Raw genomic sequence first — 25,590 nt, 5'->3', positions numbered from 1 at the left:
ATTATACAACGGCATGCAAATTTCTCGATTCTGATTGGCCATTCACACGTCTTTATTGGTAACAATCCACGGTCCTGGGCTCAGGACCCGCCCACAACCAAATCACATAACCCTCCCCGGCTCACTCCGGGAGAAAACAGGATCGCGGAGAACAAATGGTTATGTTGAAAGCACCATAACGACTAAATATGAAGCGATTCTGTCAAGGGGAATGTGTTAGTATTTTAAACAATGTTGGATGATGTAATTGATGGGTCTTGACTCAATCTAGAACAAAAGAAAAATCGCGGATTGATTGATAGATTAATTGATTGATTTAAATTTCTTCCTTCCTACTTTCCGACTGCAGCGTTCTCTCTCACACTGTCCGACGCTGGCGTACCCACAAACACACACATACACACACACACACACACACACACACACACACACATACACACACACACACACACACACACACACACACACACACACACGCACACACACACTGTGACACACACACACACACACACACACGCACACACACACACACACACTCCTGTCTGCAACAGCGGGGGAGTCAGACTGAGAGAGAAGCAGCGCTGTTTTAAGTGAGCATGGTCTATTGAATTGATTGATTGGTTGATTGCTAATTTTATTACTGTACCCCTGGTTTCCAACTGGTTAAGTTTAGGCTAAAAGAAATAAATAAAAAAATAGGGCGAAGAAAACGTTTTTTTCCTATAGGGCAAAGAAAACGTTTTAATAAATTTTCAATCAATCATTCCAATAATACACAGTTGGATGTGTTAGTTGGTTGGATGCACTTCAAGCTGCTTCCACATGAGGCAACTTCTCTCAATCATTCCAATAATACACAGTTGGATGTGTTAGTTTGGTTGGATGCACTTCAAGCTGCTTCCACATGGAGTTGTGGGAACTACTTTTTCTGGCGGATGGTTTTTTCAATAAATCTTCGATTAATGTGTGTTTATTGTATAGAAATAAGGTTGGATGAATCTGGCAGTTGTATAAAAGCTTTACACCACGTGCAGTCGTGATTTGTGACCAATAAACCATGCCTAGGGGGGTCTAACGACCCTCGGCTGCGCCTCGGGCCTAACAACCACCCCTAGGCATGGTTTATTGGTCACAAACCACTCCTGCGTGTGATGTAATGCTTAAATACATACAATTGTTAAGGGGATGCAGACCTGAGAAAGACGTTTGTCTTGTTTCCATCAGGGTCCCCCATTTTCAATTCATATAGACATTTATGACATACACAACATACAGACACACTTAGAGCTTAGGCACTCTTTCGAAGTTGGTTAAGGTTAGAGTTTGTCTTATAGCGTGACGGCAAGTTATTTCGACGGTTAAGCTTAGGCACTCTTTCGAAGTTGGTTAAGGTTCAAAAAGAGCATGGCGATAGAACCATAGATATCTATGGATAGAACGCCAGGTAGTTTGCAGGCTGTTCGACGCGGAAATGGGCAAAGACACAGCTCGTCACGCGATTGGGCAAACATGTCAGTGGCCAATCAGAGAGCGTCAGTCAGTGGCCAATCAGAGAGCGTCTCCGAGAAATGCGACTAGGAAAAAAAAATAACGCGGGTAGCGCGTGCGCGTTCCACATTGATGTGGCATAATTGCGAAACGTGTTTAGTCTCTTGTTGATGAATGATGACACAACGTCTTGTAAAACAGCAGCGTAATGTTTATCAATTGGAGGGGTGTGTGGGTCCTCAACACGAAAATGGTTGAGAAGGACTTGAAGTAGTGTACTGCGGCACGTAAGACTTTTATTGTGAAATGTCATCCATTAACCTGGAAGCACATCCTCCTCCAGAGACGACGTTTTCTTCGAACTGTGTTCGTGTAGATGGGTACACTGAACAATTGAATGATGATGACATATATACGCAGTATTTAAAAACCCACGGGGCTTTAATTCATCTTTATTTTTCCACGCCATTCAATATCTAATCTCAGTTTCACCATGTGGACGGCTGACGACGTCGCCAAATTGTGCTACGAGCGCTTCAACGAGCTTCCCAAGAGAGGCAAGCCCGAGCCGGGGAGAGAGTGGACCCTGCTGGCCGCTGTGGTGAAGGTCACCCAGCAGGCAGACTGTGGAGAAGGTTCAACAGTTCTGAATATTCTTTCACTGCGTATATTTTATTCTGATATGTTTTGACTGCATGAATGAAATGTCTTTCTTATCAGACAAATGGCTAACGTTAATCAGATAGTTACTTACTGTGCTTCATGGTGATAAAGTAAAGTGACACTTTGTCCCATCAGACAAAATGAAAGAACAATTTACATTCTATTCTGGTCTATTCTGTTTTATTATTCTCTCCACAGTTGAGAAAGAGGTGGTTTCTCTGGGAACAGGGACCAAATGTATTGGACGCACGGCCATGAGTTCTAAAGGTCTGTCTGTTGTCTCATTCAAGTGAAGCAATATCACATCTCATTGTCCTAGCCTCCTTCTGTTTATCCTATATAAGACTATGAATACAGTACACAGTATGTTAGTAGAAGGGTATGTTGTATGTCTGTATCCAGTATATGTTAGTAGAAGGTTATGTCATATGTATTTATACAGTATATTAGTAGAAGGGTATGCAATACTTATTTATATACAGTATAGTAGAAGGGTATGTCTGTACAGTATATATTAGTAGAAGGGTATGTATTTATATACAGTATATATTAGTAGGTTATGTAGTATGTCTGTATGTATATATTAGAGTAGAAGAGTATGTAGTATGTAATTATATACAGTATATACTATATTAGTAGAAGGTTATGTAGTATGTCATACTGTCACGGTTTAGTACTGAACCCAATATGCAGACGGAGACAGATCTTGTAAAAACCCAATATGGGTATATTTAATGAAGAATGGTCATTGTCCTGGCAGGGGTCGATACACGGGGAAGGCACTCGTACAGTTCGGGGTGTGCGCGGGAGCAAGAGAGTCAGACGGGCGGGGTCAGAGTGGGTACAGAATAGTCAGCCAGGCAGGGGTCAAGACGGGTGCAGGTCCTCAGGAGCCAGAGTCCGGGTGATACGCCAGGAAGGCTGTGGGGAAGGACAAGAGAACAGGATTTGACATGGTCGAAGAACAGGGGTCCAGGCACAGAACAAGAGGGCATCAGAGTACAGAATACGAGAGTATCAAAGTCTAGAACACTAGCATAATAACACGACTAACTGATAAATACGAAGTTACGATCTGACAGCCTCCTGACATCTGGGGCGGGGTTATATCCCGACGTATTTGGCCCACAGATGTCAGATCAGCTGCCACGCTGACAGCACCACACCTGAACATAATGAGAGAGCGGGAGAGGGGGAAAGAGGGAGAGAGAGAGCACCGCCAGGCAGGAACCATGACACATACAGTCATAGACTCATAGGCGGCGGGTGAGCTGGACATTAGGGGAGGCTAAAGATGGGATGGGAGTCGCGTGTAGCGCGCAAAATGTTTCCTTTTTCTTTTTTGCTTGCGCACACTGCCACAAACGGTGCTGTCCAGGTTCTGATTTCATACAATACACACACCCACTAGGCTACTACAGCGAGCCCCACTCATTTCATATAGTGCAAATTAATTGTTCAAATGAAGGCATCCAATATGATTAACCATTGTCTTACCTTAATGCAACAAAATAAAAATGGAACGTTTCACGCATCAATGATCTTTTCTGCTTTAAGTTTGTCTGTCAGATCACTTTCAATGTGAAGCGGACTCAGAGTTGACTGTCTCTCCTGGCACATATTGTTGTTCTTCTTAGCCAGTTTTGGATGCGCCTCATTGCTGAGAAAGACCATTCACAATTTGCGGTGCCGACGGCAATGAAGGAAACGTTTTCCGTAATTTGGATCTCATCATGCTTTGAAAACAATGTACATAGTAGCTCTAAAAAGATTCCACGATTTGATTAACTCCGACTCTCATCATGCCCTCGTAGAGCAAGCCCTTGGCCTCAGGTGATCCGGTGTTGTGCCCAGGTGGCATGTACCGTACTTTTCGCACTATAAGCCGCACCTGAATATAAGCCGCAGCAGCTAAATTGAATGATGTGTACATATATAAGCCGCACTGGACTATAAGCCGCAGGTGTTTTAATTTTTAATTACCATATGTAATTAGCATTGGGACACAATACTGTCAGACAAATAACAAGAATTAACTCATTTACAAGTTGTATTAAGTTTAGCAAATAAGGGAACAGACAAATAACATTTCAATGCAGTCAAAAAAGCAATATTTAGATTTTTACATTTTCGGGTTTGGTCACGTCGAGTCACATATAAGCCGCACCGTTATATAAGCCGCAGGGTCGAAAAATGGGGGAAAAAGGTGCGGCTTATAGTCCGAAAAGTACGGTAACTTGGAATGGAGTTCCAGGTCTTGGCAGCTCTCACAGAGAGGGCTGATTTGCTAAATGTACTTGTCCTTAACACTTTCAGTGCCGGGCCGTGTTTTCCTATTTACCCCGTTGAGTGCCACCATCCACGGCCAATGTTAACGTTAATATCGCCTAATCTATGTTTTAAATTATGGCTATGTGTCTAATCTGCCCGTCGCTTATCAAAGACTCATTTTCCAGTCAACATTGGCAAGGCAGATTGTATTTTTATCGCTTCATTTCTGTTTGATAGCATTTTGAAAATCACCCGTTTTCCGGGGGGAAAACAACCCATGCCTATGATAATCGCCTTTTACTGGAATATTCCAGAACGTTGTCATTTGTCTGCCTATTTATGAATCGTTTTCAAATAAACGCTAGATGATTGATAGTATATGTGTGCGCATGCACGCTCGTGGCGTGCGCTGATAATAGCTGCTCTTATTTCCTCATGGCTTTTACAGTCAAAACAGCAATATCACATACCACATAAACGCTTATATATCAGTGAAAACGAGTCTGATTATCCTAACACTGATAATGTAGATTCCTTACCTGAGGTCAGATGGTATCCAAATGGTTTATTCCAATTTCCGATCGCCATTCGAAAAAATCGATAAATGTATTGATCAACCGTGTATACAGTAGAACACATGATCCGCGTGGCTCAGAGGCTCCAGAATGAACTCTGGTAGACCCCGGATGCATCAGTGAGAAGTAAAATGTGGAGTCAGAAATCCGTTCTCCCATTCACTTTCATTGAGTCCATTCCAAAAGGGTGATTTACCATCTGGGAGACGATAGGGGGCTCTTTTTTCACATCTGAGCGCCGGCGGTCCCTGGATCTCCAACAGTAGGCTCGCGTGATGCAATATGATTTCAGATCGCTAATAAAAAAATAAAAAATAAACACCAGAGAAAAGCTGTGACGTGGCATTCAACGGTCGGGTCGTAAACCCGAGAAAAGCCGTGAGTGGCGCTCAAAGTGTTAATGGAACAGCCAAGTCACCCGGTACAACAGTTCTGGTGAACCTTCTGCTGGGGGTGAAAAAATTGGAAAGTGGGGGTGGGGCTAGACCATGGAGGATTTTGAAGACCAGACTGGCATCGGTTAGTTTGATGATGCGGCGTGATTGGTTACTGCCTGCAGTCTGGAATGTTAAACGGCCACCACACCTACTGCTACTATTGACACCTTGGTCGGCCGACCCTTGCGTAATTGTCACCACCGGGCTGCCGCAGCCCTATACACACACAATATCGTAGCATAGGCTGCCTATAATAATGCTGCGACTGGGGCTGCCCACGTTTGGGTAGGCATAGCCTCGCCTCGCCTTCATTACCCGCCGCCTATGCATACAGTATATATTAGTAGAAGGGTATGTAGTATGTCTGTATATGCAGTACAGTATATATTAGTATAAGTGTATGTAGTATGTATTTATATACAGTATATATTCGTATACGTGTATGTAGTATGTATTTATATACAGTATATTAGTATAAGTGTATGTAGTATGTATTTATATACAGTATATATTCGTATAAGTGTGTAGTATGTATTTATATACAGTATATATTAGTAGAAGGGTATGTAGTATGTATTTATATACAGTATATATTTGTATAAGTGTATGTAGTATGTATTTATATACAGTATATTAGTATAAGTGTATGTAGTATGTATTTATATGCAGTATATATTAGTAGAAGGGTATGTACTTAGTATGTATTTATATACAGTATATATTCGTATAAGTGTATGTAGTATGTATTTATATACAGTATATTAGTATAAGTATGTAGTATGTATTTATATGCAGTATATATTAGTAGAAGGGTATGTAGTATGTATTTATATACAGTATATATTCATATAAGTATGTAGTATGTATTTATAATATGCAGTATATATTAGTAGAAGGGTATGTATTTATATACAGTATATATTAGTAGAAAGGTATGTAGTATGTCTGTATATACAGTATTAGAAGGGTATGTAGTATGTATTTATATACAGTATATATTAGTAGAAGGGTATGTAGTATGTGTATATACAGTATTAGAAGGGTATGTAGTATGTATTTATATACAGTATATATTAGTAGAAGGGTATGTAGTATGTATTTATATACAGTATATATTCGTATAAGTGTATGTAGTATGTATTTATATACAGTATATTAGTATAAGTGTATGTAGTATGTATTTATATGCAGTATATATTAGTAGAAGGGTATGTAGTATGTATTTATATACAGTATATATTCATATAAGTATGTAGTATGTATTTATATGCAGTATATATTAGTAGAAGGGTATTTATATACAGTATATATTAGTAGAAGGGTATGTAGTATGTCTGTATATACAGTATTAGTAGAAGGGTATGTACAGTAGTATGTATTTATATACAGTATATGTAATATGTGTCATGACTGTCATCATATTTCAATAGGAGACGTGCTGAATGACAGTCATGCAGAGGTTATTACCAGAAGAGGATGCATCAGGTGGGTGTGTGTCTGTATGTATGTTTGCGTATGTGTACGAGTATTTGCAGATGTGAGGTTGTGTGTGTGTGTATTGTATGTGTGTGTATGTGGAAGAGTATTTGCAGATGTGAGGTTGTGTGTGTGTATGTGGAAGAGTATTTGCAGATGTGAGGTTGTGTGTGTGTATGTGGAAGAGTATTTGCAGATGTGAGGTTGTGTGTGTGTATGTGGAAGAGTATTTGCAGATGTGAGGTTGTGTGTGTGTGTGTATGTGGAAGAGTATTTGCAGATGTGAGGTTGTGTGTGTGTATGTGGAAGAGTATTTGCAGATGTGAGGTTGTGTGTGTATTGTATGTGTGTGTATGTGGAAGAGTATTTGCAGATGTGAGGTTGTGTGTGTGTGTGTGTGTTTGTGTGTGTGTGTGTGTGTGTGTGTCTGGCCTTGTGGCAGACGATTACCATATCCTCCTTGTCCATAAACCATGTTGAAACAGATGCTTGAATCTCCTGTGTTCTGAGTAATGAGTATAAATGAAGCAGGTGTGTGCAGCAGGTACCTCACAGAGCAGCTGAGCAGGGCGGTGTGTGGTCAGGACTCGGTGTTCTGTCAGTCTGACCAGCAGGAAGGACAATGGAAGCTTCGTCCTGGAGTCTCCTTCCTCTTCTTCACTAGTCACACCCCCTGTGAGTAGAGAGAGAGAGTGTGTGTGTGTGCATGTGTGTGCGTCTGACATATTGTTCTTCATCTCAAGTATGCATTTGTCAACCAAGGAAGAAGATATATGTATCTAATTAAAACCCAAAGCTCCTATCTTTGATTCATGTTTAAAATTATTATATCACTCCCTTCCATATGTTAAAGATTCTAATCTTCTAAATCGCACATTAACCAGGTGGAGACGCTTCCATCATCCCCATGACTGACAGCCAATCCCAGCCATGCCCTCCTGTCGGATCAGAGGAGACCCCCGAAGGAACCAATGAGGTCGTGGCCAAGGGAGGAACCCTGAAGCGGGCAGGGGAGGAGCCACGTGACAGCCGGACCAATAAGATTGCTCGGTCGGAGAAGCAGGAGACGGAGCCGGAGGGTGGGGGCGACTCCAGACGGCTGGAATCCTCCACGACACATTTGACGAACAGTGAGGATCCAAAACAAAGTGACAGAACAACAACAACAACCAAACGACCGGATCCTGAGGACCAGTCTGACGTACATGCAGACTTGAACCGGCCACACAACGCTGCTGTGAGTTCACGGGTCCCGGACATCCACAGGACAGGGGCCAAGTGTGTCTCCGGTGGCCCGGCGGACCCTCTCCGACCGGGGGTAGGGTACCACAACACCGGGGCCCTCCGGGTGAAGCCGGGGCGTGGGGAGCCTACTCTGTCCCTCTCCTGCAGCGATAAGCTGGCTCGCTGGGGCGTGCTGGGCTTCCAGGGTGCACTGCTGTCTCACTACCTGCAGGAGGCGCTCTACTTCAGTGCAGTAGTAGTGGGGAAGTGTTCCTACAGTCACGAGGCGATGGAGAGGGCGTTGGTCTCCAGGTGAATTTTTAATTTGAATTTATTTGTTTATTTGTAAGGGACTTAATGTATTTAATGAACATTCAGCATTTTGCAATAAAACATTGGTGTAAAATACACCCGAATTAGCCAAGGCTAATTTTCATCGGTAGCCCCCACATAAAACCACATAAGACCAAAAGTGCATACAGTACATAAAACCAAAAATACGATACATGGAACCACAAATACATAAAACCAGAACAATACATAAAACCAGGAATGCATACGGTACAATTACAAGGTTAAAACACAAAGCAGAAGTAGAAATTACACGAGTAATACTTATCCTAAAATGCGACGAGAGTGCTATCTAGGTGGGGCATTATCCTAAAGTTAAAGTGCGAGCTAGGCCTATCCTAAAGTGCTCTATTTTTATTTTAGTTTTAAAGTGCATATTAGGCAGTGCCTATCATAAAGTGCTCATTGCTATCATAAAGTGCTTATCGCCCCCCAAATGCCACTAGGCCTAGTGTTCACAGGTCTGCCTGCCTATGAGCCATGGTTTAAGCCGTCTCTTTAGAGCAGCAAACGTAGGACTTTCTCGAATAGCCATAGGCAAGGCATTCCAGCTAGTGCAACCTTTAATGGATACAACATTCTGTGCAAAAGTAGACTTTCTAGGTTGGACAACACATTCCCCCCTGGAGGCTGACCTAAGCTCACTATTTTTCAGCTGCCCCTTGAACGAGTCCACAGAGGGGGAGGCTCTCAAGACCTGGGGGAGCTCATTCCAGAGCCTTGGGGACACTGCTTCAAACGCTCGGTTCCCTTTAGTCTTTAGCCTGGTTCACCACCAGGAGGCCCTGATCAGAGGACTTCAGGGACCGGCTGGTCCTATAGGGATGGATAAGGTCCAAGATGTAGGCGGGGGCTTGACTGTGGACGGCTCTGTAGGTGAAAACTAAGACCTTGAACTGGATCCTGAACTGGACAGGAAGCCAGGGAGGCTAGGATTGGTGTGATGTGACAGATTTTCTTTGACCTGGTAACTAAGCGACCTAGCTGCAGCATTTTGGAGCAGTTGTAGCCAGTCCACTGAGGCTCTGCTACGGCAGGTCAACGAGGCCCAGAAATAGTCCTAACCCTTTTACCGTCAAGTCACTTGTAGTTTCACAAGCGTAATATTAAATGTCCAGGTAGGGAAAAGAGGAAATATCCTGCATCTGACTGGGGAAATAGGCCTGAAAAAGCAATCAAACCTCACTTTTCACAGTGGCACGAACGCTCAATGGTGTCCACTGTTTGACTTAACTCAATGGCCGCCAACAACGATTATATGCGTGTTTGGCCAATGACCGTTGAACGGCAACCACGTATATATATATGTTATTTGATCATTATTTCTTTTATTCGATATTTCTATTCATTACAGGCACACGGACTCAGGGTTAACATGGGGAATCATCCTGAGAATGCCAATGTGCAATACCGGCCGCATCACGCTAGACGGCGGTATCGAGCACCCTTTGTAACCTTGTATCTTGGGCTGTGGGATGGCCAAATGTATCGGGTTAAAATTGTCCTTGTCGGCCAAGGCGAACGGTTCTACCGGTTCCATTGAAGCGCGTCAAATACCCCGATCCATATGTTGTGGTGGATTATGCTGTGGGCCAAATGGACATTGGATGTACCAGATGGCGATCAAACAATTGGAATATTATTTTTGGAATACTCCCGATCACAGGTAAGAACGATCTGACGTCAATTTTAGCTTGATCCTGCAATGCTTTCATACCGATCGGGCTGATAAGCGTTTTTAGTGTTCAATGCGAATGCCGTTACTGACAATCAAATAATCAGAAACGACCCCCCCCCCCCCCTTTCATGCATTCATGATGGAACACAATACCTATGATATAGATTTGATTTCGGGATAATAGCGTATACAGGCAAGAAATGGCAACGTCTATAGTGGAATTGGCGCATAGGGCTATAACTCAGCATTTCATGAATTACCCTAGACCGCTCTAAAACCATACTCATATTCACCACGGTATAACACGGGAACGTATGGATGGGAAAATGTATTCTTTTTCACATATTGAACGATAGATAGGTGATATCAAATGGGCCATAGAGTATTGTATCCATAGCTATAATATAGAATATAGTTATAGCTCTACAAACAAGGTGATCCACTCCTATCTTTTAAAGCGTGGCAGTGCTAGAGCGGGGCCCGGCTAATCAATGAGTTAACATGATGCACTAACAAAACAAGCCCTTTGAACAATGTGCCGGTAAACGTTCTGCCGACAGTTTGTATACAGGCCAGATACCTGGCCACGGAAACGAGCTAAAGTACCCGGATGTGCTGGTCTGGTGAATACCTTGTTTCCTATACCAGTGAGGTTTGGTGAATACCTTGTTTCCTACCAGTGAGGTTTGGTGAATACCTTGTTTCCTATACCAGTGAGGTTTGGTGAATACCTTGTTTCTTACCAGTGAGGTTTGGTGAATACCTTGTTTCTTACCAGTGAGGTTTGGTGAATACCTTGTTTCCTATACCAGTGAGGTTTGGTGAATACCTTGTTTCCTACCAGTGAGGTTTGGTGAATACCTTGTTTCTTACCAGTGAGGTTTGGTGAATACCTTGTTTCCTACCAGTGAGGTCTGGTGAATACCTTGTTTCCTACCAGTGAGGTTTGCTGAATACCTTGTTTCCTACCAGTGAGGTTTTGGGTAATATTTTGTTTCCTACCAGTGAGGTTTGGTGAATACCTTGTTTCCTACCAGTGAGGTTTTGGGTAATACCTTGTTTCCTACCAGTGAGGTTTGGTGAATACCTTGTTTCTTACCAGTGAGGTTTGGTGAATACCTTGTTTCTTACCAGTGAGGTTTGGTGAATACCTTGTTTCTTACCAGTGAGGTCTGGTGAATACCTTGTTTCTTACCAGTGAGGTTTGGTGAATACTTTGTTTCTTACCAGTGAGGTCTGGTGAATACCTTGTTTCTTACCAGTGAGGTCTGGTGAATACCTTGTTTCCTACCAGTGAGGTTTGGTGAATACCTTGTTTCTTACCAGTGAGGTTTGGTGAATACCTTGTTTCTTACCAGTGAGGTTTTGGGTAATACCTTGTTTCCTACCAGTGAGGTTTGGTGAATACCTTGTTTCCTACCAGTGAGGTTTTGGGTAATACCTTGTTTCCTACCAGTGAGGTTTGCTGAATACCTTGTTTCCTACCAGTGAGGTTTGGTGAATACCTTGTTTCTTACCAGTGAGGTTTGGTGAATACCTTGTTTCTTACCAGTGAGGTTTGGTGAATACCTTGTTTCTTACCAGTGAGGTCTGGTGAATACCTTGTTTCTTACCAGTGAGGTTTGGTGAATACTTTGTTTCTTACCAGTGAGGTCTGGTGAATACCTTGTTTCTTACCAGTGAGGTCTGGTGAATACCTTGTTTCCTACCAGTGAGGTTTGGTGAATACCTTGTTTCTTACCAGTGAGGTTTGGTGAATACCTTGTTTCTTACCAGTGAGGTTTGGTGAATACCTTGTTTCCTACCAGTGAGGTCTGGTGAATACCTTGTTTCTTACCAGTGAGGTCTGGTGAATACCTTGTTTCCTACCAGTGAGGTCTGGTGAATACCTTGTTTCTTACCAGTGAGGTTTGGTGAATACCTTGTTTCTTACCAGTGAGGTTTGGTGAATACTTTGTTTCTTACCAGTGAGGTCTGGTGAATACCTTGTTTCTTACCAGTGAGGTTTGGTGAATACCTTGTTTCTTACCAGTGAGGTTTGGTGAATACTTTGTTTCTTACCAGTGAGGTCTGGTGAATACCTTGTTTCTTACCAGTGAGGTCTGGTGAATACCTTGTTTCTTACCAGTGAGGTTTGGTGAATACCTTGTTTCCTACCAGTGAGGTTTGGTGAATACCTTGTTTCTTACCAGTGAGGTTTGGTGAATACCTTGTTTCCTACCAGTGAGGTCTGGTGAATACCTTGTTTCTTACCAGTGAGGTCTGGTGAATACCTTGTTTCTTACCAGTGAGGTCTGGTGAATACCTTGTTTCCTACCAGTGAGGTCTGGTGAATACCTTGTTTCCTACCAGTGAGGTTTGCTGAATACCTTGTTTCTTAACAGTGAGGTTTGGTGAATACCTTGTTTCCTACCAGTGAGGTTTGGTGAATACCTTGTTTCTTACCAGTGAGGTCTGGTGAATACCTTGTTTCTTACCAGTGAGGTTTGGTGAATACCTTGTTTCTTACCAGTGAGGTTTGGTGAATACCTTGTTTCCTACCAGTGAGGTTTGGTGAATACCTTGTTTCTTACCAGTGAGGTCTGGTGAATACCTTGTTTCCTACCAGTGAGGTTTGGTGAATACCTTGTTTCCTACCAGTGAGGTTTGGTGAATACCTTAGGAGGACCCAACCTAAAGTCCCTGGCCTGGGGACCCCGGAAATGAGCTCCCAGATTCATCGTGTACATATGTATACATGATAGGAGGGGTGGGGCCAGGTAACTAGGTGGGAGGGAGGGGGTGATTTAGATAGGATGATAGGTGGATGAGACAGCGCGGGCGGGGTAGGTGATTCAAAGGGAGGGGCTGGGGAAGGGTGACCGGAAGGGGGGAGGAGGGGTGTAGTGTAGAAAATGGGGGATTGTGGAGGGTAAGTAAGACCGGATGTCAAGGTGGGAGACAAGGAGGGTATTGGATTAGGGGGGAGGGGGAGAGTTTCGACCACAACTGTATCATCCTGGATTTGTCCCCAGGTGTCGTCATGTGTCCCACCTGCCTGCTGGCTTCTCCGTGCGGCCTCCAGACCTGCTCCAGTCCAGCCTGGAGTTCCCCTGCAGCCAGGCCCAGACGGAGCTCCGACACCGGGCAGGACAGGGCAGGGTGTCCCCCTGCGGAGCTGGTAGGATAGTAGTCTCACCAACAGAAATTGAATATTTCACACCTCCTGTATGAAGCTGCTCATCTAGTAACACCTCCTGTATGAAGCTGCTCATCTAGTAACACCTCCTGTATGAAGCTGCTCATCTAGTAACACCTCCTGTATGAAGCTGCTCATCTAGTAACACCTCCTGTACGAAGCTGCTCATCTAGTAACACCTCCTGTACGAAGCTGCTCATCTAGTAACACCTCCTTTATGAAGCTGCTCATCTAGTAACACCTCCTGTATGAAGCTGCTCATCTAGTAACACCTCCTGTACGAAGCTGCTCATCTAGTAACACCTCCTGTACGAAGCTGCTCATCTAGTAACACCTCCTGTACGAAGCTGCTCATCTAGTAACACCTCCTGTATGACATTTTTAGCATATGTCGAAAAATGGTTTATTTATTTTATTTAGCCTTTATTTAACCAGGTTGTCAGGTTGTTTTCATCTTACAGCTATCAGTTTTTTGGCTGCTGTAAATCCAGATAAATTTAGTCTTTGCTAATATCAGGTAGGTAGGTGCTAGATCACACAGGGTCATCTGTGTTTAATTGGGATTTGTGTGTTTTTGGCCCAATTTGCAAAGCTGCACGTCGTCATTGTTTTCACCTTAAAAGCTGTTTATAAACCTAACCCTTTACCCTTACCACTACCTACAAATACATTTAAAATACATTGGAAAATGTTCTTCCGGGCCGTGGTATCTAGCTTCGATCCCATCAATAGCTGGCGGGAAATGTAGTCCATTCTAGAATGTCTTGTTTGTTTTTGTTGTCAAATTGAAACCATCCATTTTAAATTACATATTTATATAATTTTATACAGATATAAACAGTTAACTACACACTGATACACGCATGTATTGGTGCCAGATTGTGCAGAATATACAGTATATGATATGAGTAATATATATATATGTATATATGTGAGACTATTCCTAGTAGACTAGCATCGTGTGACTGAGGCTGAGATCATTGTGACCGACGGCAGACACCTGAGAGATTAACCTGTAACTAAAAGAGATTAACCTGTAACTAAAAGAGATTAACCTGTAGCTAAAAGAGATTAACCTGTAACTAAAAGAGATTAACCTGTAACTAAAAGAGATTAACCTGTAGCTAAAAGAGATTAACCTGTAACATTAACCTGTAACTAAAAGAGATTAACCTGTAACTAAAAGAGATTAACCTGTAACTAAAAGAGATTAACCTGTAACTAAAAGAGATGAACCTGTAACTAAAAGAGATGAACCTGTAACTAAAAGAGATGAACTAAAAGAGATGAACCTGTAACTAAAAGAGATGAACCTGTAGCTAAAAGAGATTAACCTGTAACTAAAAGAGATTAACCTGTAACTAAAAGAGATTAACCATGTAGCTAAAAGAGATTAACCTGTAACTAAAAGAGATTAACCTGTAACTAAAAGAGATTAACCTGTAACTAAAAGAGATGAACCTGTAACTAAAAGAGATGAACCTGTAGCTAAAAGAGATTAACCTGTAGCTAAAAGAGATTAACCTGTAACTAAAAGAGATTAACCTGAGATTAACCTGTAGCTAAAAGAGATTAACCTGTAACTAAAAGAGATTAACCTGTAGCTAAAAGAGATGAACCTGTAACTAAAAGAGATTAACCTGTAACTAAAAGAGATGAACCTGTAACTAAAAGAGATGAACCTGTAGCTAAAAGAGATTAACCTGTAACTAAAAGAGATTAACCTGTAACTAAAAGAGATTAACCTTAAAAGAGATGAACCTGTAACTAAAAGAGATGAACCTGTAGCTAAAAGAGATTAACCTGTAGCTAAAAGAGATGAACCTGTAACTAAAAGAGATTAACCTGTAACTAAAAGAGATTAACCTGTAACTAAAAGAGATTAACCTGTAGCTAAAAGAGATTAACCTGTAACTAAAAAGATTAACCTGTAACTAAAAGAGATTAACCTGTAACTAAAAGAGATGAACCTGTAGCTAAAAGAGATTAACCTGTAGCTAAAAGAGATTAACCTGTAACTAAAAGAGATTAACCTGTAGCTAAAAGAGATGAACCTGTAACTAAAAGAGATTAACCTGTAGCTAAAATAGATTAACCTGTAACTAAAAGAGATTAACCTGTAACTAAAAGAGATTAGATTAACCTGTAGCTAAAAGAGATTAACATGTAACTAAAAGAGATGAACCTGTAACTAAAAGAGATTAACCTGTAGCTAAAAGAGATTAACCTGTAGCTAAAAGAGATTAACCTGTAACTAAAAGAGATTAACCTGTAACTAAAAGAGGAGATTAACCTGTAGCTAAAAGAGATTAACCTGTAGCTAAAAGAGATGAACCTGTAACTAAAAGAGATTAACCTGTAGCTAAAAGAGATTAACCTGTAACTAAAAGAGATGAACCTGTAACTAAAAGAGATGAACCTGTAACTAAAAGAGATTAACCTGTAGCTAAAAGAGATGAACCTGTAACTAAAAGAGATTAACCTGTAACTAAAAGAGATGAACCTGTAGCTAAAAGAGATTAACCTGTAGCTAAAAGAGATTAACCTGTAACTAAAAGAGATTAACCTGTAACTAAAAGAGATGAACCTGTAGCTAAAAGCTAAAAGAGATGAACCTGTAGCTAAAAGAGATTAACCTGTAACTAAAATAGATTAACCTGTAACTAAAAGAGATGAACCTGTAACTAAAAGAGATTAACCTGTAGCTCAAAGAGATTAACCTGTAGCTAAAAGAGATTAACCTGTAGCTAAAAGCCATTATTTTCTCTCTCTCTCTCTCTCTCTCCCCCCCCCCCCCCCCCTCCCCCCTCTCCCTCTTGCTTTTTCAAAATGTTCCTCTGGGTTCAGATATTTAATACCTGTCAATGATGTGCTTTTCATGTTAATAGGTCAATCATAATCTGCTATTATGTCTGTTCCAGCTATCAGCTGGTGTAATGTGTCTGACCAGCCACTAGATGTCACTGCCAATGGATATAAACACGGAGTCACCAAGAAGACCCTTGGTACAGCTAAAGCAAGGTAAAGACAAAATACTATACCATGCTATACTACCTCAGACATGGTGATTAGAAAAGTTACGAAACACTAGGTAGGGCTGGGCAATATTCAGATATTCAAAGTTTAATCGGAGAGTATCCACATTTTTGACCAACGGTTGTCATTTGTGACGTGTGTGTGTTCCCAGGTCTCTCCTCTGTAAAGCCGAGTTGTTTAATTCGTTCCTGGCTCTAGTGTCTGACACTGACCCAGCCCTGCTTCCTCGCTCTCTCAGGTAATCAACTCTGGCTCTTTTTTTAAGTTTGTTTAAATTTGATTTAATTTAACTTCAAAACCTTTATTTCAACTCGTAGGACACTGAGGTTTAACCTCATTCACAGCGGTGACGAGCTTACAAAACAAAGACACCGTTTATTCATACATATAGGCACAACACATAAGAATGAACTGATATAAAAATCAGTTAAGCCAGTACAAGTCGACACACAATGGTTGGAGTCTGGAGATCATGCTTTAATAAATGCAGCAAAAGAAGGAAGAACCTTCAGAGTCAGTTGGAGGGCATTCCAGGTGTTGGAATGTTACGGTCATTACAGTTGTTATGGTAACTTGTTATGTTATGTTTCCACTTCTCACATTGCCAATTCACAAACAAACCAATCTTTCTAAACAAAGTCATGTGATCGCGCAGGTCAGCCTTTCATTGGACATCATTTTGAATCCTAACGAACATAATCGTGAACAAAAATAATCTTGTGATCCCCAAGATTTGGCTTGTTGCACAGATGTTATGGAATACCATACGCTTTCCAATACACTGTCAGTGAATAATTATGCACTGCTGTCACTTGAACTATGCATGCAATGTATTTGTTCAGCATCTTCCTGGACTTTTATTTTTAAACCGACATAGTACAATTATACACTTACTGTATATTTCTGTATATTTTATATTAGAATGTAAGAGAGAGGGAGAGAGAGATCCTATCCTTTGGGGTTAAAAAGGTAAGATTAGGTTAAGGTTAGGTTAAGGTAGGGGTGGACGGTATAAAACGGTATATGGTATAAACGGTATGAATTTGCGCTACGGTATGGATTTTGTCTATACCTTCATACCTTGTGACCGGTAGACTAGAGCAGCTAGTCACAACAGTAGCAATGACGTTAGCGTTACTTGACGATTCACTCGACGTTTGCAGTGGTCGTTGCATAGTGTTTAATTGTACTGAGTTTTTCGCCACTTGCTCATGGACCTTGCCATATAGTTTGGGCATTTCAATTTGGCTAAGGAGGCTGAGAGGAGACTTGCTTTAACGCAGCAACGGGCTAACGTTAGCCGCTAAGCTAACGTTCTAACGTGTTTCATTAGTGAGGAAGGGGGGGGGGGGGGGGGGGGGGGGGGTATATTGACGAGGCTTGACAACAAGGTTCAAAGATAACTTCACATTTATTGGCTATTTGTTTCTTTATATCGCTTTATCCATCGGGCTGCTCTAGTTTCCAACTCTGTGTGTTAACAATGACATCCTGGTGTGACATCATCAACTACGGCAACTTAGGACGCTCAAACCTCAAACTCAAACCTATTACATCACGCTCTCTCACTCTCTCTCTACGTTGTCAAACATGTACACTAAAGTTAAGCTATGTTGGAGTTTTATTGTGTTTGAGGGAAAGAAACCTCTTGTCCTGCAGTAGATTTTATTTTACAAAGCAATTTATTTTACCAGTCTTGGGATAATCAGAGCTTTTTTCACCTATATATCAACGTGTCCCATATGTGTGTGTGGCTGTGAGTGTGTGCTCGCTGATCAGGAAATGAGAGAATATATTTTCCAGATCGCTTCTCTAGCGTGCATAAGTACACATATACTATCGATAATCTAGCGTTTATTTGAAAACGCGCGTTTCGTTGCGTCGCGGAGAATATTCCATTATTGAAAAAAACGCTGATCAGAATTGACACCAGTCTGCCCCACTTCTCTGCGCCTCCGGGAGTAACAGCAAAGTTAGATCTTACCTGGAGCAGTTTTGTGTCCAGTGTCCCCATGTACGCTCTTTCATATCTCTGGAAAGTAATCCACTCACAATCTGACATTGGTCACACACACACACGCATGCACGCACGCACACACACACACACACACACGTCTCACGACTCAGTGCATGTGTGTGTGTGTGTTAATCTGATGACAAATAAAGACTTATACTTAATACGTATTGTATATGTGTGAAATTAATCGTTCCAGCAATGTAGGCTTTGTCAATACTGAATGACTGCGGCGTGTTGTGTCTCCAGAGTATTGCATACATCTCAATCTGAAACGGTTTAAGCAGCCACTCATCTTGCTCTGCAAATAGATCTATTCTAGACGATATGCGTTCTATGTGTACGGCCTGGGAGACCAGAGCATCTAACTGTTCTAACAGCAATATATAATCCATTTCAGAAGCAGAACACACGCATTGTTATAATAATAATATTATTGAAAACTTCAGGGATTTTAAAGTCACATTTGGGGGCAATTAACCAATGGTAGACTTTAAAAAAAAAAAACATTTTCAGGTAAGAATTTCTTATTTCGGTAAGAGTGCTCTCGACCACTCTTAGAATTTGCAAGAAAACATTGCTGAATCCCAGGTAAGAACAAAATAAGAGGAAATGCTAGTTAAGAACGAAATCTGTTCTTATATCGCTTCATGAATGAGGCCCATTGTTACTCAGCTGTAAGAGTTGTACCCTTCCTGCTGACTTGTCGTACAGAACTTGTAAGTCACTTTGGATAAAAGCGTTCAGCTGAATGACTAAATATAAATGTGTGTGTATTGGTTTTTGTCTATGCTTGCTTATTTAAGTGTGTGTGTGTGTGCGTGTGAATTCACATGTATGCAAGACTGTGTATTGTGTGAGTGTGTGTGTGTGAGAGTAAGAGTGCTTTCGTGTGTGTGAATATTTTGTGAGGATATGTACACGTATGTGTGTACTGTATATGTGTGTGTGTTGATGAGAGAATCCTCTCAGAGAACAGTGGTCGCTCTGTTCCTCATCTCTACTGATGGTAACCTGATCCTCACTATGGGGTCACTCAACATACATACATACACACATTCACAACACACACAGATTCACAACACACACACACATTCACAACACACACACACACATTCACAACACACACACACACACACACATTCACAACACACACACACACATTTACAACACACACACACATTCACAACACACATTCACAACACACACACACACATCGTCATCTCCCTACCTCATAGAATGAAGGGACTTTATACAACTAGAACAACATGTCTAGCAGGACGAGACTAACTGTAGGTAACAGGTTGTGTCTTCAGTACATGTGGACCTCTGTCAGGACGAGACTAACTGTAGGTAACTAACTGTAGGTGGACAAGAGGCAGGGGAACTATGTGAGAATGCTATTCATCGACTACAGCTCGGCATTCAATACCATAGTCCCCTCCATACTCATAGCCAAGCTCAGGGACCTGGGCTTGAACTATGACCTCTGCCAGTGGGTCTTGGACTTCCTGACGGGCAGACCCCAGGTGGTGAGAGCAGGCAACTGCACCTCCTCATCCATCACCCTCAACATAGGGGCCCCCCAGGGCTGTGTTCTGAGTCCCCTCCTCTACTCCCTGTACACACACGACTGTGTGGCTCAGCGGAGTAGCAATACAATCATCAAATTTGCTGACGACACAGTGGTGGTGGGCCTGATCTCTGCCAACGACGAGAGGGCCTACCTGGAAGAGGTCAAGGTCCTGGCGGGATGGTGCCAGGAAAACAGCCTCTCCCTGAACGTCAGCAAAACAAAGGAGATGATTGTGGACTTCAGGAGGTCGGGGGTCAAGGACTACAGCCCCCTCAGCATCGACGGGGCACCGGTTGAGAGAGTCAACAGCTTTAAGTACCTCGGAGCCCACATATCCGAGGACTTGACATGGACCACACACATTGACAGTGTTGTGAAGAAGGCACGACAACGCCTCTACTTCGTCAGGCGCCTAAGGAAGTTCCAAGTCAGTCAGAAGATCCTTAAGAACTTCTACTCATGTACAATAGAGAGCATCCTGACTGGCAACATCACCTCCTGGTTTGGGAATAGCACTGCACAAGACCGAAGCAGACTACAAAGAGTGACACGTTCAGCCGAACGCACAATTGGAGGGGGGCTCCCCACCCTCCAGAACATTTACAACAAGCGTTGCAGGGGCAAGGCTAAGAGAATCATTAAGGACTCCAGTCACCCGAACAACTGCCTCTTTGAACTGCTGCGGTCAGGCAAGCGATACCGGAGTCTCAAGGCGAGCACAGAAAGACTCAGAAGAAGCTTCTATCCCCAGGCCATCAGGCTGCTAAACGAACAATGAACACTACACAACAACAACCATCAAACGCACATAGCACACACATCCACACGCACACACTCACTTTAAACAAACACACTGTAGCACCCACTCCCCACACTTTATATTTATTGATGAAGGATTGCACTACAACTCGTACACCTTACTGTAAATTGTACCTAAATTGTACCTCATCCCATTTCTGCCTTGCACTATATAGTATTGTACATTACGTTGTGTCAGGACGAGACTAACTGTAGGTAACAGGTTGTGTCTTCAGTACATGTGGACCTCTGTCAGGACGAGACTAACTGTAGGTAACAGGTTGTGTCTTCAGTACATGTGGACCTCTGTCAGGATGAGACTAACTGTAGGTAACGGGTTGTGTCTTCAGTACATGTGGACCTCTGTCAGGACGAGACTAACTGTAGGTAACAGGTTGTGTCTTCAGTACATGTGGACCTCTGTCAGGACGAGACTAACTGTAGGTAACGGGTTGTGTCTTCAGTACATGTGGACCTCTGTCAGGACGAGACTAACTGTAGGTAACAGGTTGTGTCTTCAGTACATGTGGACCTCTGTCAGGACGAGACTAACTGTAGGTAACAGGTTGTGTCTTCAGTACATGTGGACCTCTGTCAGGACGAGACTAACTGTAGGTAACAGGTTGTGTCTTCAGTACATGTGGACCTCTTGTCAGGACGAGACTAACTGTAGGTAACAGGTTGTGTCTTCAGTACATGTGGACCTCTGTCAGGACGAGACTAACTAGGTAACAGGTTGTGTCTTCAGTACATGTGGACCTCTGTGCCACTGCCAGGTGATGACTAACTGTAGGTAACAGGTTGTGTCTTCAGTACATGTGGACCTCTGTCAGGACGAGACTAACTGTATGTAACAGGTTGTGTCTTCAGTACATGTGTACCTCTGTGCCACTGCCAGGTGATGACTAACTGTAGGTAACGGGTTCAGGGATTAAAGCGCTCCGTCCTACGGCGGATTTCCGTCAATTTGATTCCAAGTCGTGACGGATTTTCCATCAATTGCGGCCGGTATTGCACATTGGCATTCTCAAAATGATTTCCCATGTTAACCCAGATGTCCGTGTGCCAGTAATGAATGGAAATATCGAATAAAAGAAATAACGATGAAAACCCGACTATACTCGGGTCTGGTGCTGAACGTTCGGCGAGTTAACCCGACTATTATTGGGTATGGCGTCCAAAGTGTTAGCGCTATTAAATAAAAAATATACAGTGGAGGAATAAGAAAATGACTTGGCCTGAAAAAAAGTTCAGTCAGGAGATATTTTTTTTGCTTTAATCCCTGCAGGTTGTGTTTCTCCAGTACATTGTTTACCCAATTAAACATGGAATTAAATCGAAAATTCACTGACTTGACTAAACACCTCTACCCAGTCATAGCCAGGGCGGAGGTTATGGAAGTGACCTATCTCAAACCCGCCCTCTTTTCTTGATCCTCCAATCACAACTGTTGCCTCCTTCGGGGGAAACTTTTCAGCCATAGTCTGTGTTTTCGTGAACATGTCTTGTGTTAAGCGGGAGTTACACACAGTGTTTTTGTGCTCGTTTTTATACGTTTTTGAATACGTTTCATGTCCCTTTTACACAGAAATGCGTTTCTTGGTGGATACGGCTGAAACGCTAAATTGTGTTTGCGTTTTGGAGAACCCCTAAAAAACGCGCCGACAACAGCCGTGTAGTCTGCACGGAGCCGTTGTTGCGAATCACCCCCCTTCCCCCCTCCCTCTTGTGTTTAAGTGTGATTTACACTGTTCTTCTCTGACATGGTCTGCCTCAACACTACATTCTGAACCTGAAGAGGGGGTCAAATGTGTGGAACTGGAACCTTGCTGGTATTTAAGGGTCGCGTGACCACATGTTTACATGTCTTTGTCTCTCTTTGCTCTAGTCCTGTCTGACAGCTGTCACTTCACCCATCAAGTTTCAAGTTTGTTTATTATTTGTCACAATAAAATACAGAATACTTTATGATGAAATGCTTGTTTCTGTATGAGCCCCTGAGAGTGTGCTTCATACAGTAAAAAAAAAAGTAAAAAAGTAATTAAGAAGTAAGTAAAGGAATGTTCAATATATATACAATACAGAGTAAAATGAGTAACAGTGAGGTACAATGCAGAAATGAGATACAAAACTTAGGGTAAGGTGCAAATGAGGTATGAATGTAGTGCAAATCTCTTTAATAATAGATAAATATACTGTAGTGTTAAGGTGAGTGTTTGTTTAAAGTGAGTGTGTACATGTGGATGTGTGTGCAGTGAGTGTAGATGATGGGTTGTTATTTACATAGTGTCATTGACAAAGGCAGGGCTGCTCTCAGACTGAAGGTGTCCAGTCAGAGGGGGGGGGGGGGGGGGGGGGGTAAAGTAGTCATTAAGCATTATCAAGAGAAATAGCTTTGGTTCCTTTGAAGCCCTGTTGCTCAGGAATGAGTAGTGTGGTATCGGCATGATTCATAAGACATAGATTGAAAAGTATCCGCCCGATTTGTACAAGTGATGGCTTCTTTTGATGGTAAGAACCTGTACTTTCATATCATGTAAAAAAATTAAGCTTGCTTGACATCATGACATGACTCTATTATTTGTGCCTGATCACATATTAACACATTAACTGCCACGCTTATATCCATCAATGTATGATCACTGCCACCAGTCTAAGCCTATGGAGATGTTTACCTTCTTTGTAGGGCTATAACTTTTTAAATTGTATTGCTAAATTGACATTACTATGGCCCATTCAACATCGATTATCTATCGTTCAGGATGTAGGAACGTTTTACTTTTTCATTCATAGATTCATACGAAAATACCGTCTAGAATATAAATATGTTTTTATTGTTTTCTGCAGTAATTCCTAGAACGCTAGTTATAGGCATAAGCGCATATATAGATTATCAACTGCCGTTTGTTGGCGATGCACGCTATATTAAAAATTTCAGGGGCGCCCCAGTGGCGAACCACATGACGCGCTCAGCCGCGACACGACCGACCCGGGTTCGGGAGTTTGCCGAATGTCTTCCCCCCCACTCTGTCTCCCATTCCACATCTGTCTCTCCCTACTGGACTGCCCAGTAGAAATAAAGCGATAGAACGCCAAAAAAAATATATAAAAAAAAAAGGAAATCAACTGTACATGATCCTAAACATTATGACTGATCATGCGCGGATGAACGGGGGGGGGGGGGGGGGGGGGGGGTCGTTTATAATTCCGTGATCGTCAGTAAATGCTTTATGTAGTATGGGTGATATATTGATCAGAGCAGTTTGCATGAATAATAATAAACACACACGCTGAAAATCCGTCAGCGTCCTCTTACCGTTCGCCGGTGAGACTGGAGGAAAAAGATCCCACTTATTTGACGGTGATCTCCTAGATCCTTTTCCGGTTTGTATAATCATAATAAACGCCCAAATCATATCGATTATTGCGTTATGGCAGCGATCGCTACACACGGACGTGTGTCTACAGTCCCGCAACAATATGTGAGTGGCGGACGCATTTACCAGATGCACTGAGATCTCCAGAGATCCATTTCCGGTTGCAACTCGCCGATCATCCACCAGGCGGCAGTATTGAAGCGTTGCAGAGTTGTGCAGGCTCCCACTGTATCAGACCAGGCTCTGTGAGGGCATTCTGAATACCATGGCGAAAACGGGAGACATGATCCAATAGACTTTTATACGCCTGAGTCTCCTGAACACGGAGAGACCAATCCCAAGTCGATCACTTACGCCAAGGCTCTAATCCACATTCATACATTTTCACCCCCCCCCAGTCTCGCTCTCCCATGATTTAAGTATACCGGAAGTGTTGTGGTGGTCTATAAGGGGCAAGACTGTTTTGTTTATTATTTTATCTTACTTTTTCTTTTCACAGCACATTATCTTTGTATTTTATTTTTTACATGTTACATTCTTCATGTCTCTGTGTGTGCTGTGTGCAGGGGGAAGGACCTCCTGACCTACTGGGACTGTAAGCAGGCGTCCCAGTCCTACCAGCAGGCGTGGCAGCAGCTCCGAGGCCAGGCCTTCTCTCTGTGGCCACGCAGCGACAGAGACCTCCTGCTGTTCCCGACGCACTCTGAGGTCCCGCCCAACAGAACGGGTCCGCCCAGAAACCCCCTGCTGTTCCCGACGCGCCCTGAGGTCCCGCCCAACAGAACGGGGCCGCCCGGACCCCCTGCTGTTCCCGTTTAACACACCCTGAGGTCCCGTCCAACAGAACGGGTCCGCCCGGACCTCCTGCTGTTCCCGTTTAACACACCCTGAGGTCCCGTCCAACAGAACGGGTCCGCCCGGACCTCCTGCTGTTCCCGTCTAACACACCCTGTGGTCCCGTCGAACAGAACGGGTCCGCCCGGACCTCCTGCTGTTCCCGTTTAACACACCCTGAGGTCCCGTCCAACAGAACTGGTCCGCCCACCGAGCCAGTAGCCACCTGACACCTCAATCAGTGGTTCTCATTACTGGATGTGGAGCTCAATGGTGTGGTGTGGCAGGGGGTTAGCTGCAGCCTAAAGGCTATGGACGTGACCAAACAACTTGAAGTTCCTTTGAGCAAGGCACTTAACCCCCAACTAGGGCCGGACTATAATTCAATATTATCGTTTATTGTATCGGTATCATATCGTGATGAAATGATTGTCAAACACAATTCTGTCATCTAAATTAATGATCACAAGGAACCACATATCGACTAAAACTTCTCTCAAAATGACATCTTCAGGGAATGTTTGAGGGCATGTTATTTGAAAATAACCGAGTTATGGTTTGATGTCACACTGATCGGTGTTCAGTGTGATGAACAGCAGCTGGGATCGTTCATG

General features: G+C 42.7%; 1 protein-coding gene across 1 annotated transcript; it reads left to right on the top strand.

The window, feature by feature from the left end:
* Positions 1-1,975: 1,975 nt before the first annotated feature.
* Positions 1,976-25,065, top strand: adat1 (adenosine deaminase tRNA specific 1). Its single transcript, XM_084334422.1, has 9 exons — positions 1,976-2,123; positions 2,350-2,418; positions 6,865-6,919; positions 7,455-7,585; positions 7,795-8,446; positions 13,178-13,323; positions 16,263-16,362; positions 16,529-16,615; positions 24,709-25,065. The coding sequence occupies exons 1-9, from the start codon at positions 1,982-1,984 to the stop codon at positions 24,959-24,961; spliced, it is 1,635 nt and encodes a 544-aa protein (XP_084190548.1). The 5' UTR covers positions 1,976-1,981; the 3' UTR covers positions 24,962-25,065.
* Positions 25,066-25,590: the final 525 nt, after the last annotated feature.

The sequence above is a fragment of the Notolepis coatsorum genome, assembly GCF_963971535.1.
Source record: "Notolepis coatsorum genome assembly, chromosome: 18".
In the NCBI taxonomy this organism is placed as follows: domain Eukaryota; kingdom Metazoa; phylum Chordata; class Actinopteri; order Aulopiformes; family Paralepididae; genus Notolepis; species Notolepis coatsorum.
The sequence above is the reverse complement of the archived record's forward strand: the minus strand, read 5'-3'. Positions and strand labels throughout refer to the sequence as shown.

What these genes read in the sequence shown, in the direction of transcription:
- adat1 (XM_084334422.1), top strand. Translation starts at nt 1,982, where the DNA reads ATGTGGACGGCTGACGACGTCGCCAAATTGTGCTACGAGCGCTTCAAC. An exon ending in ACCAGAAGAGGATGCATCAG is followed by an intron (nt 6,920 to 7,454) that starts GTGGGTGTGTGT and finishes TGTGTGCAGCAG; the next exon opens with GTACCTCACAGAGCAGCTGA. An exon ending in CTTGGTACAGCTAAAGCAAG is followed by an intron (nt 16,363 to 16,528) that starts GTAAAGACAAAA and finishes GTGTGTTCCCAG; the next exon opens with GTCTCTCCTCTGTAAAGCCG.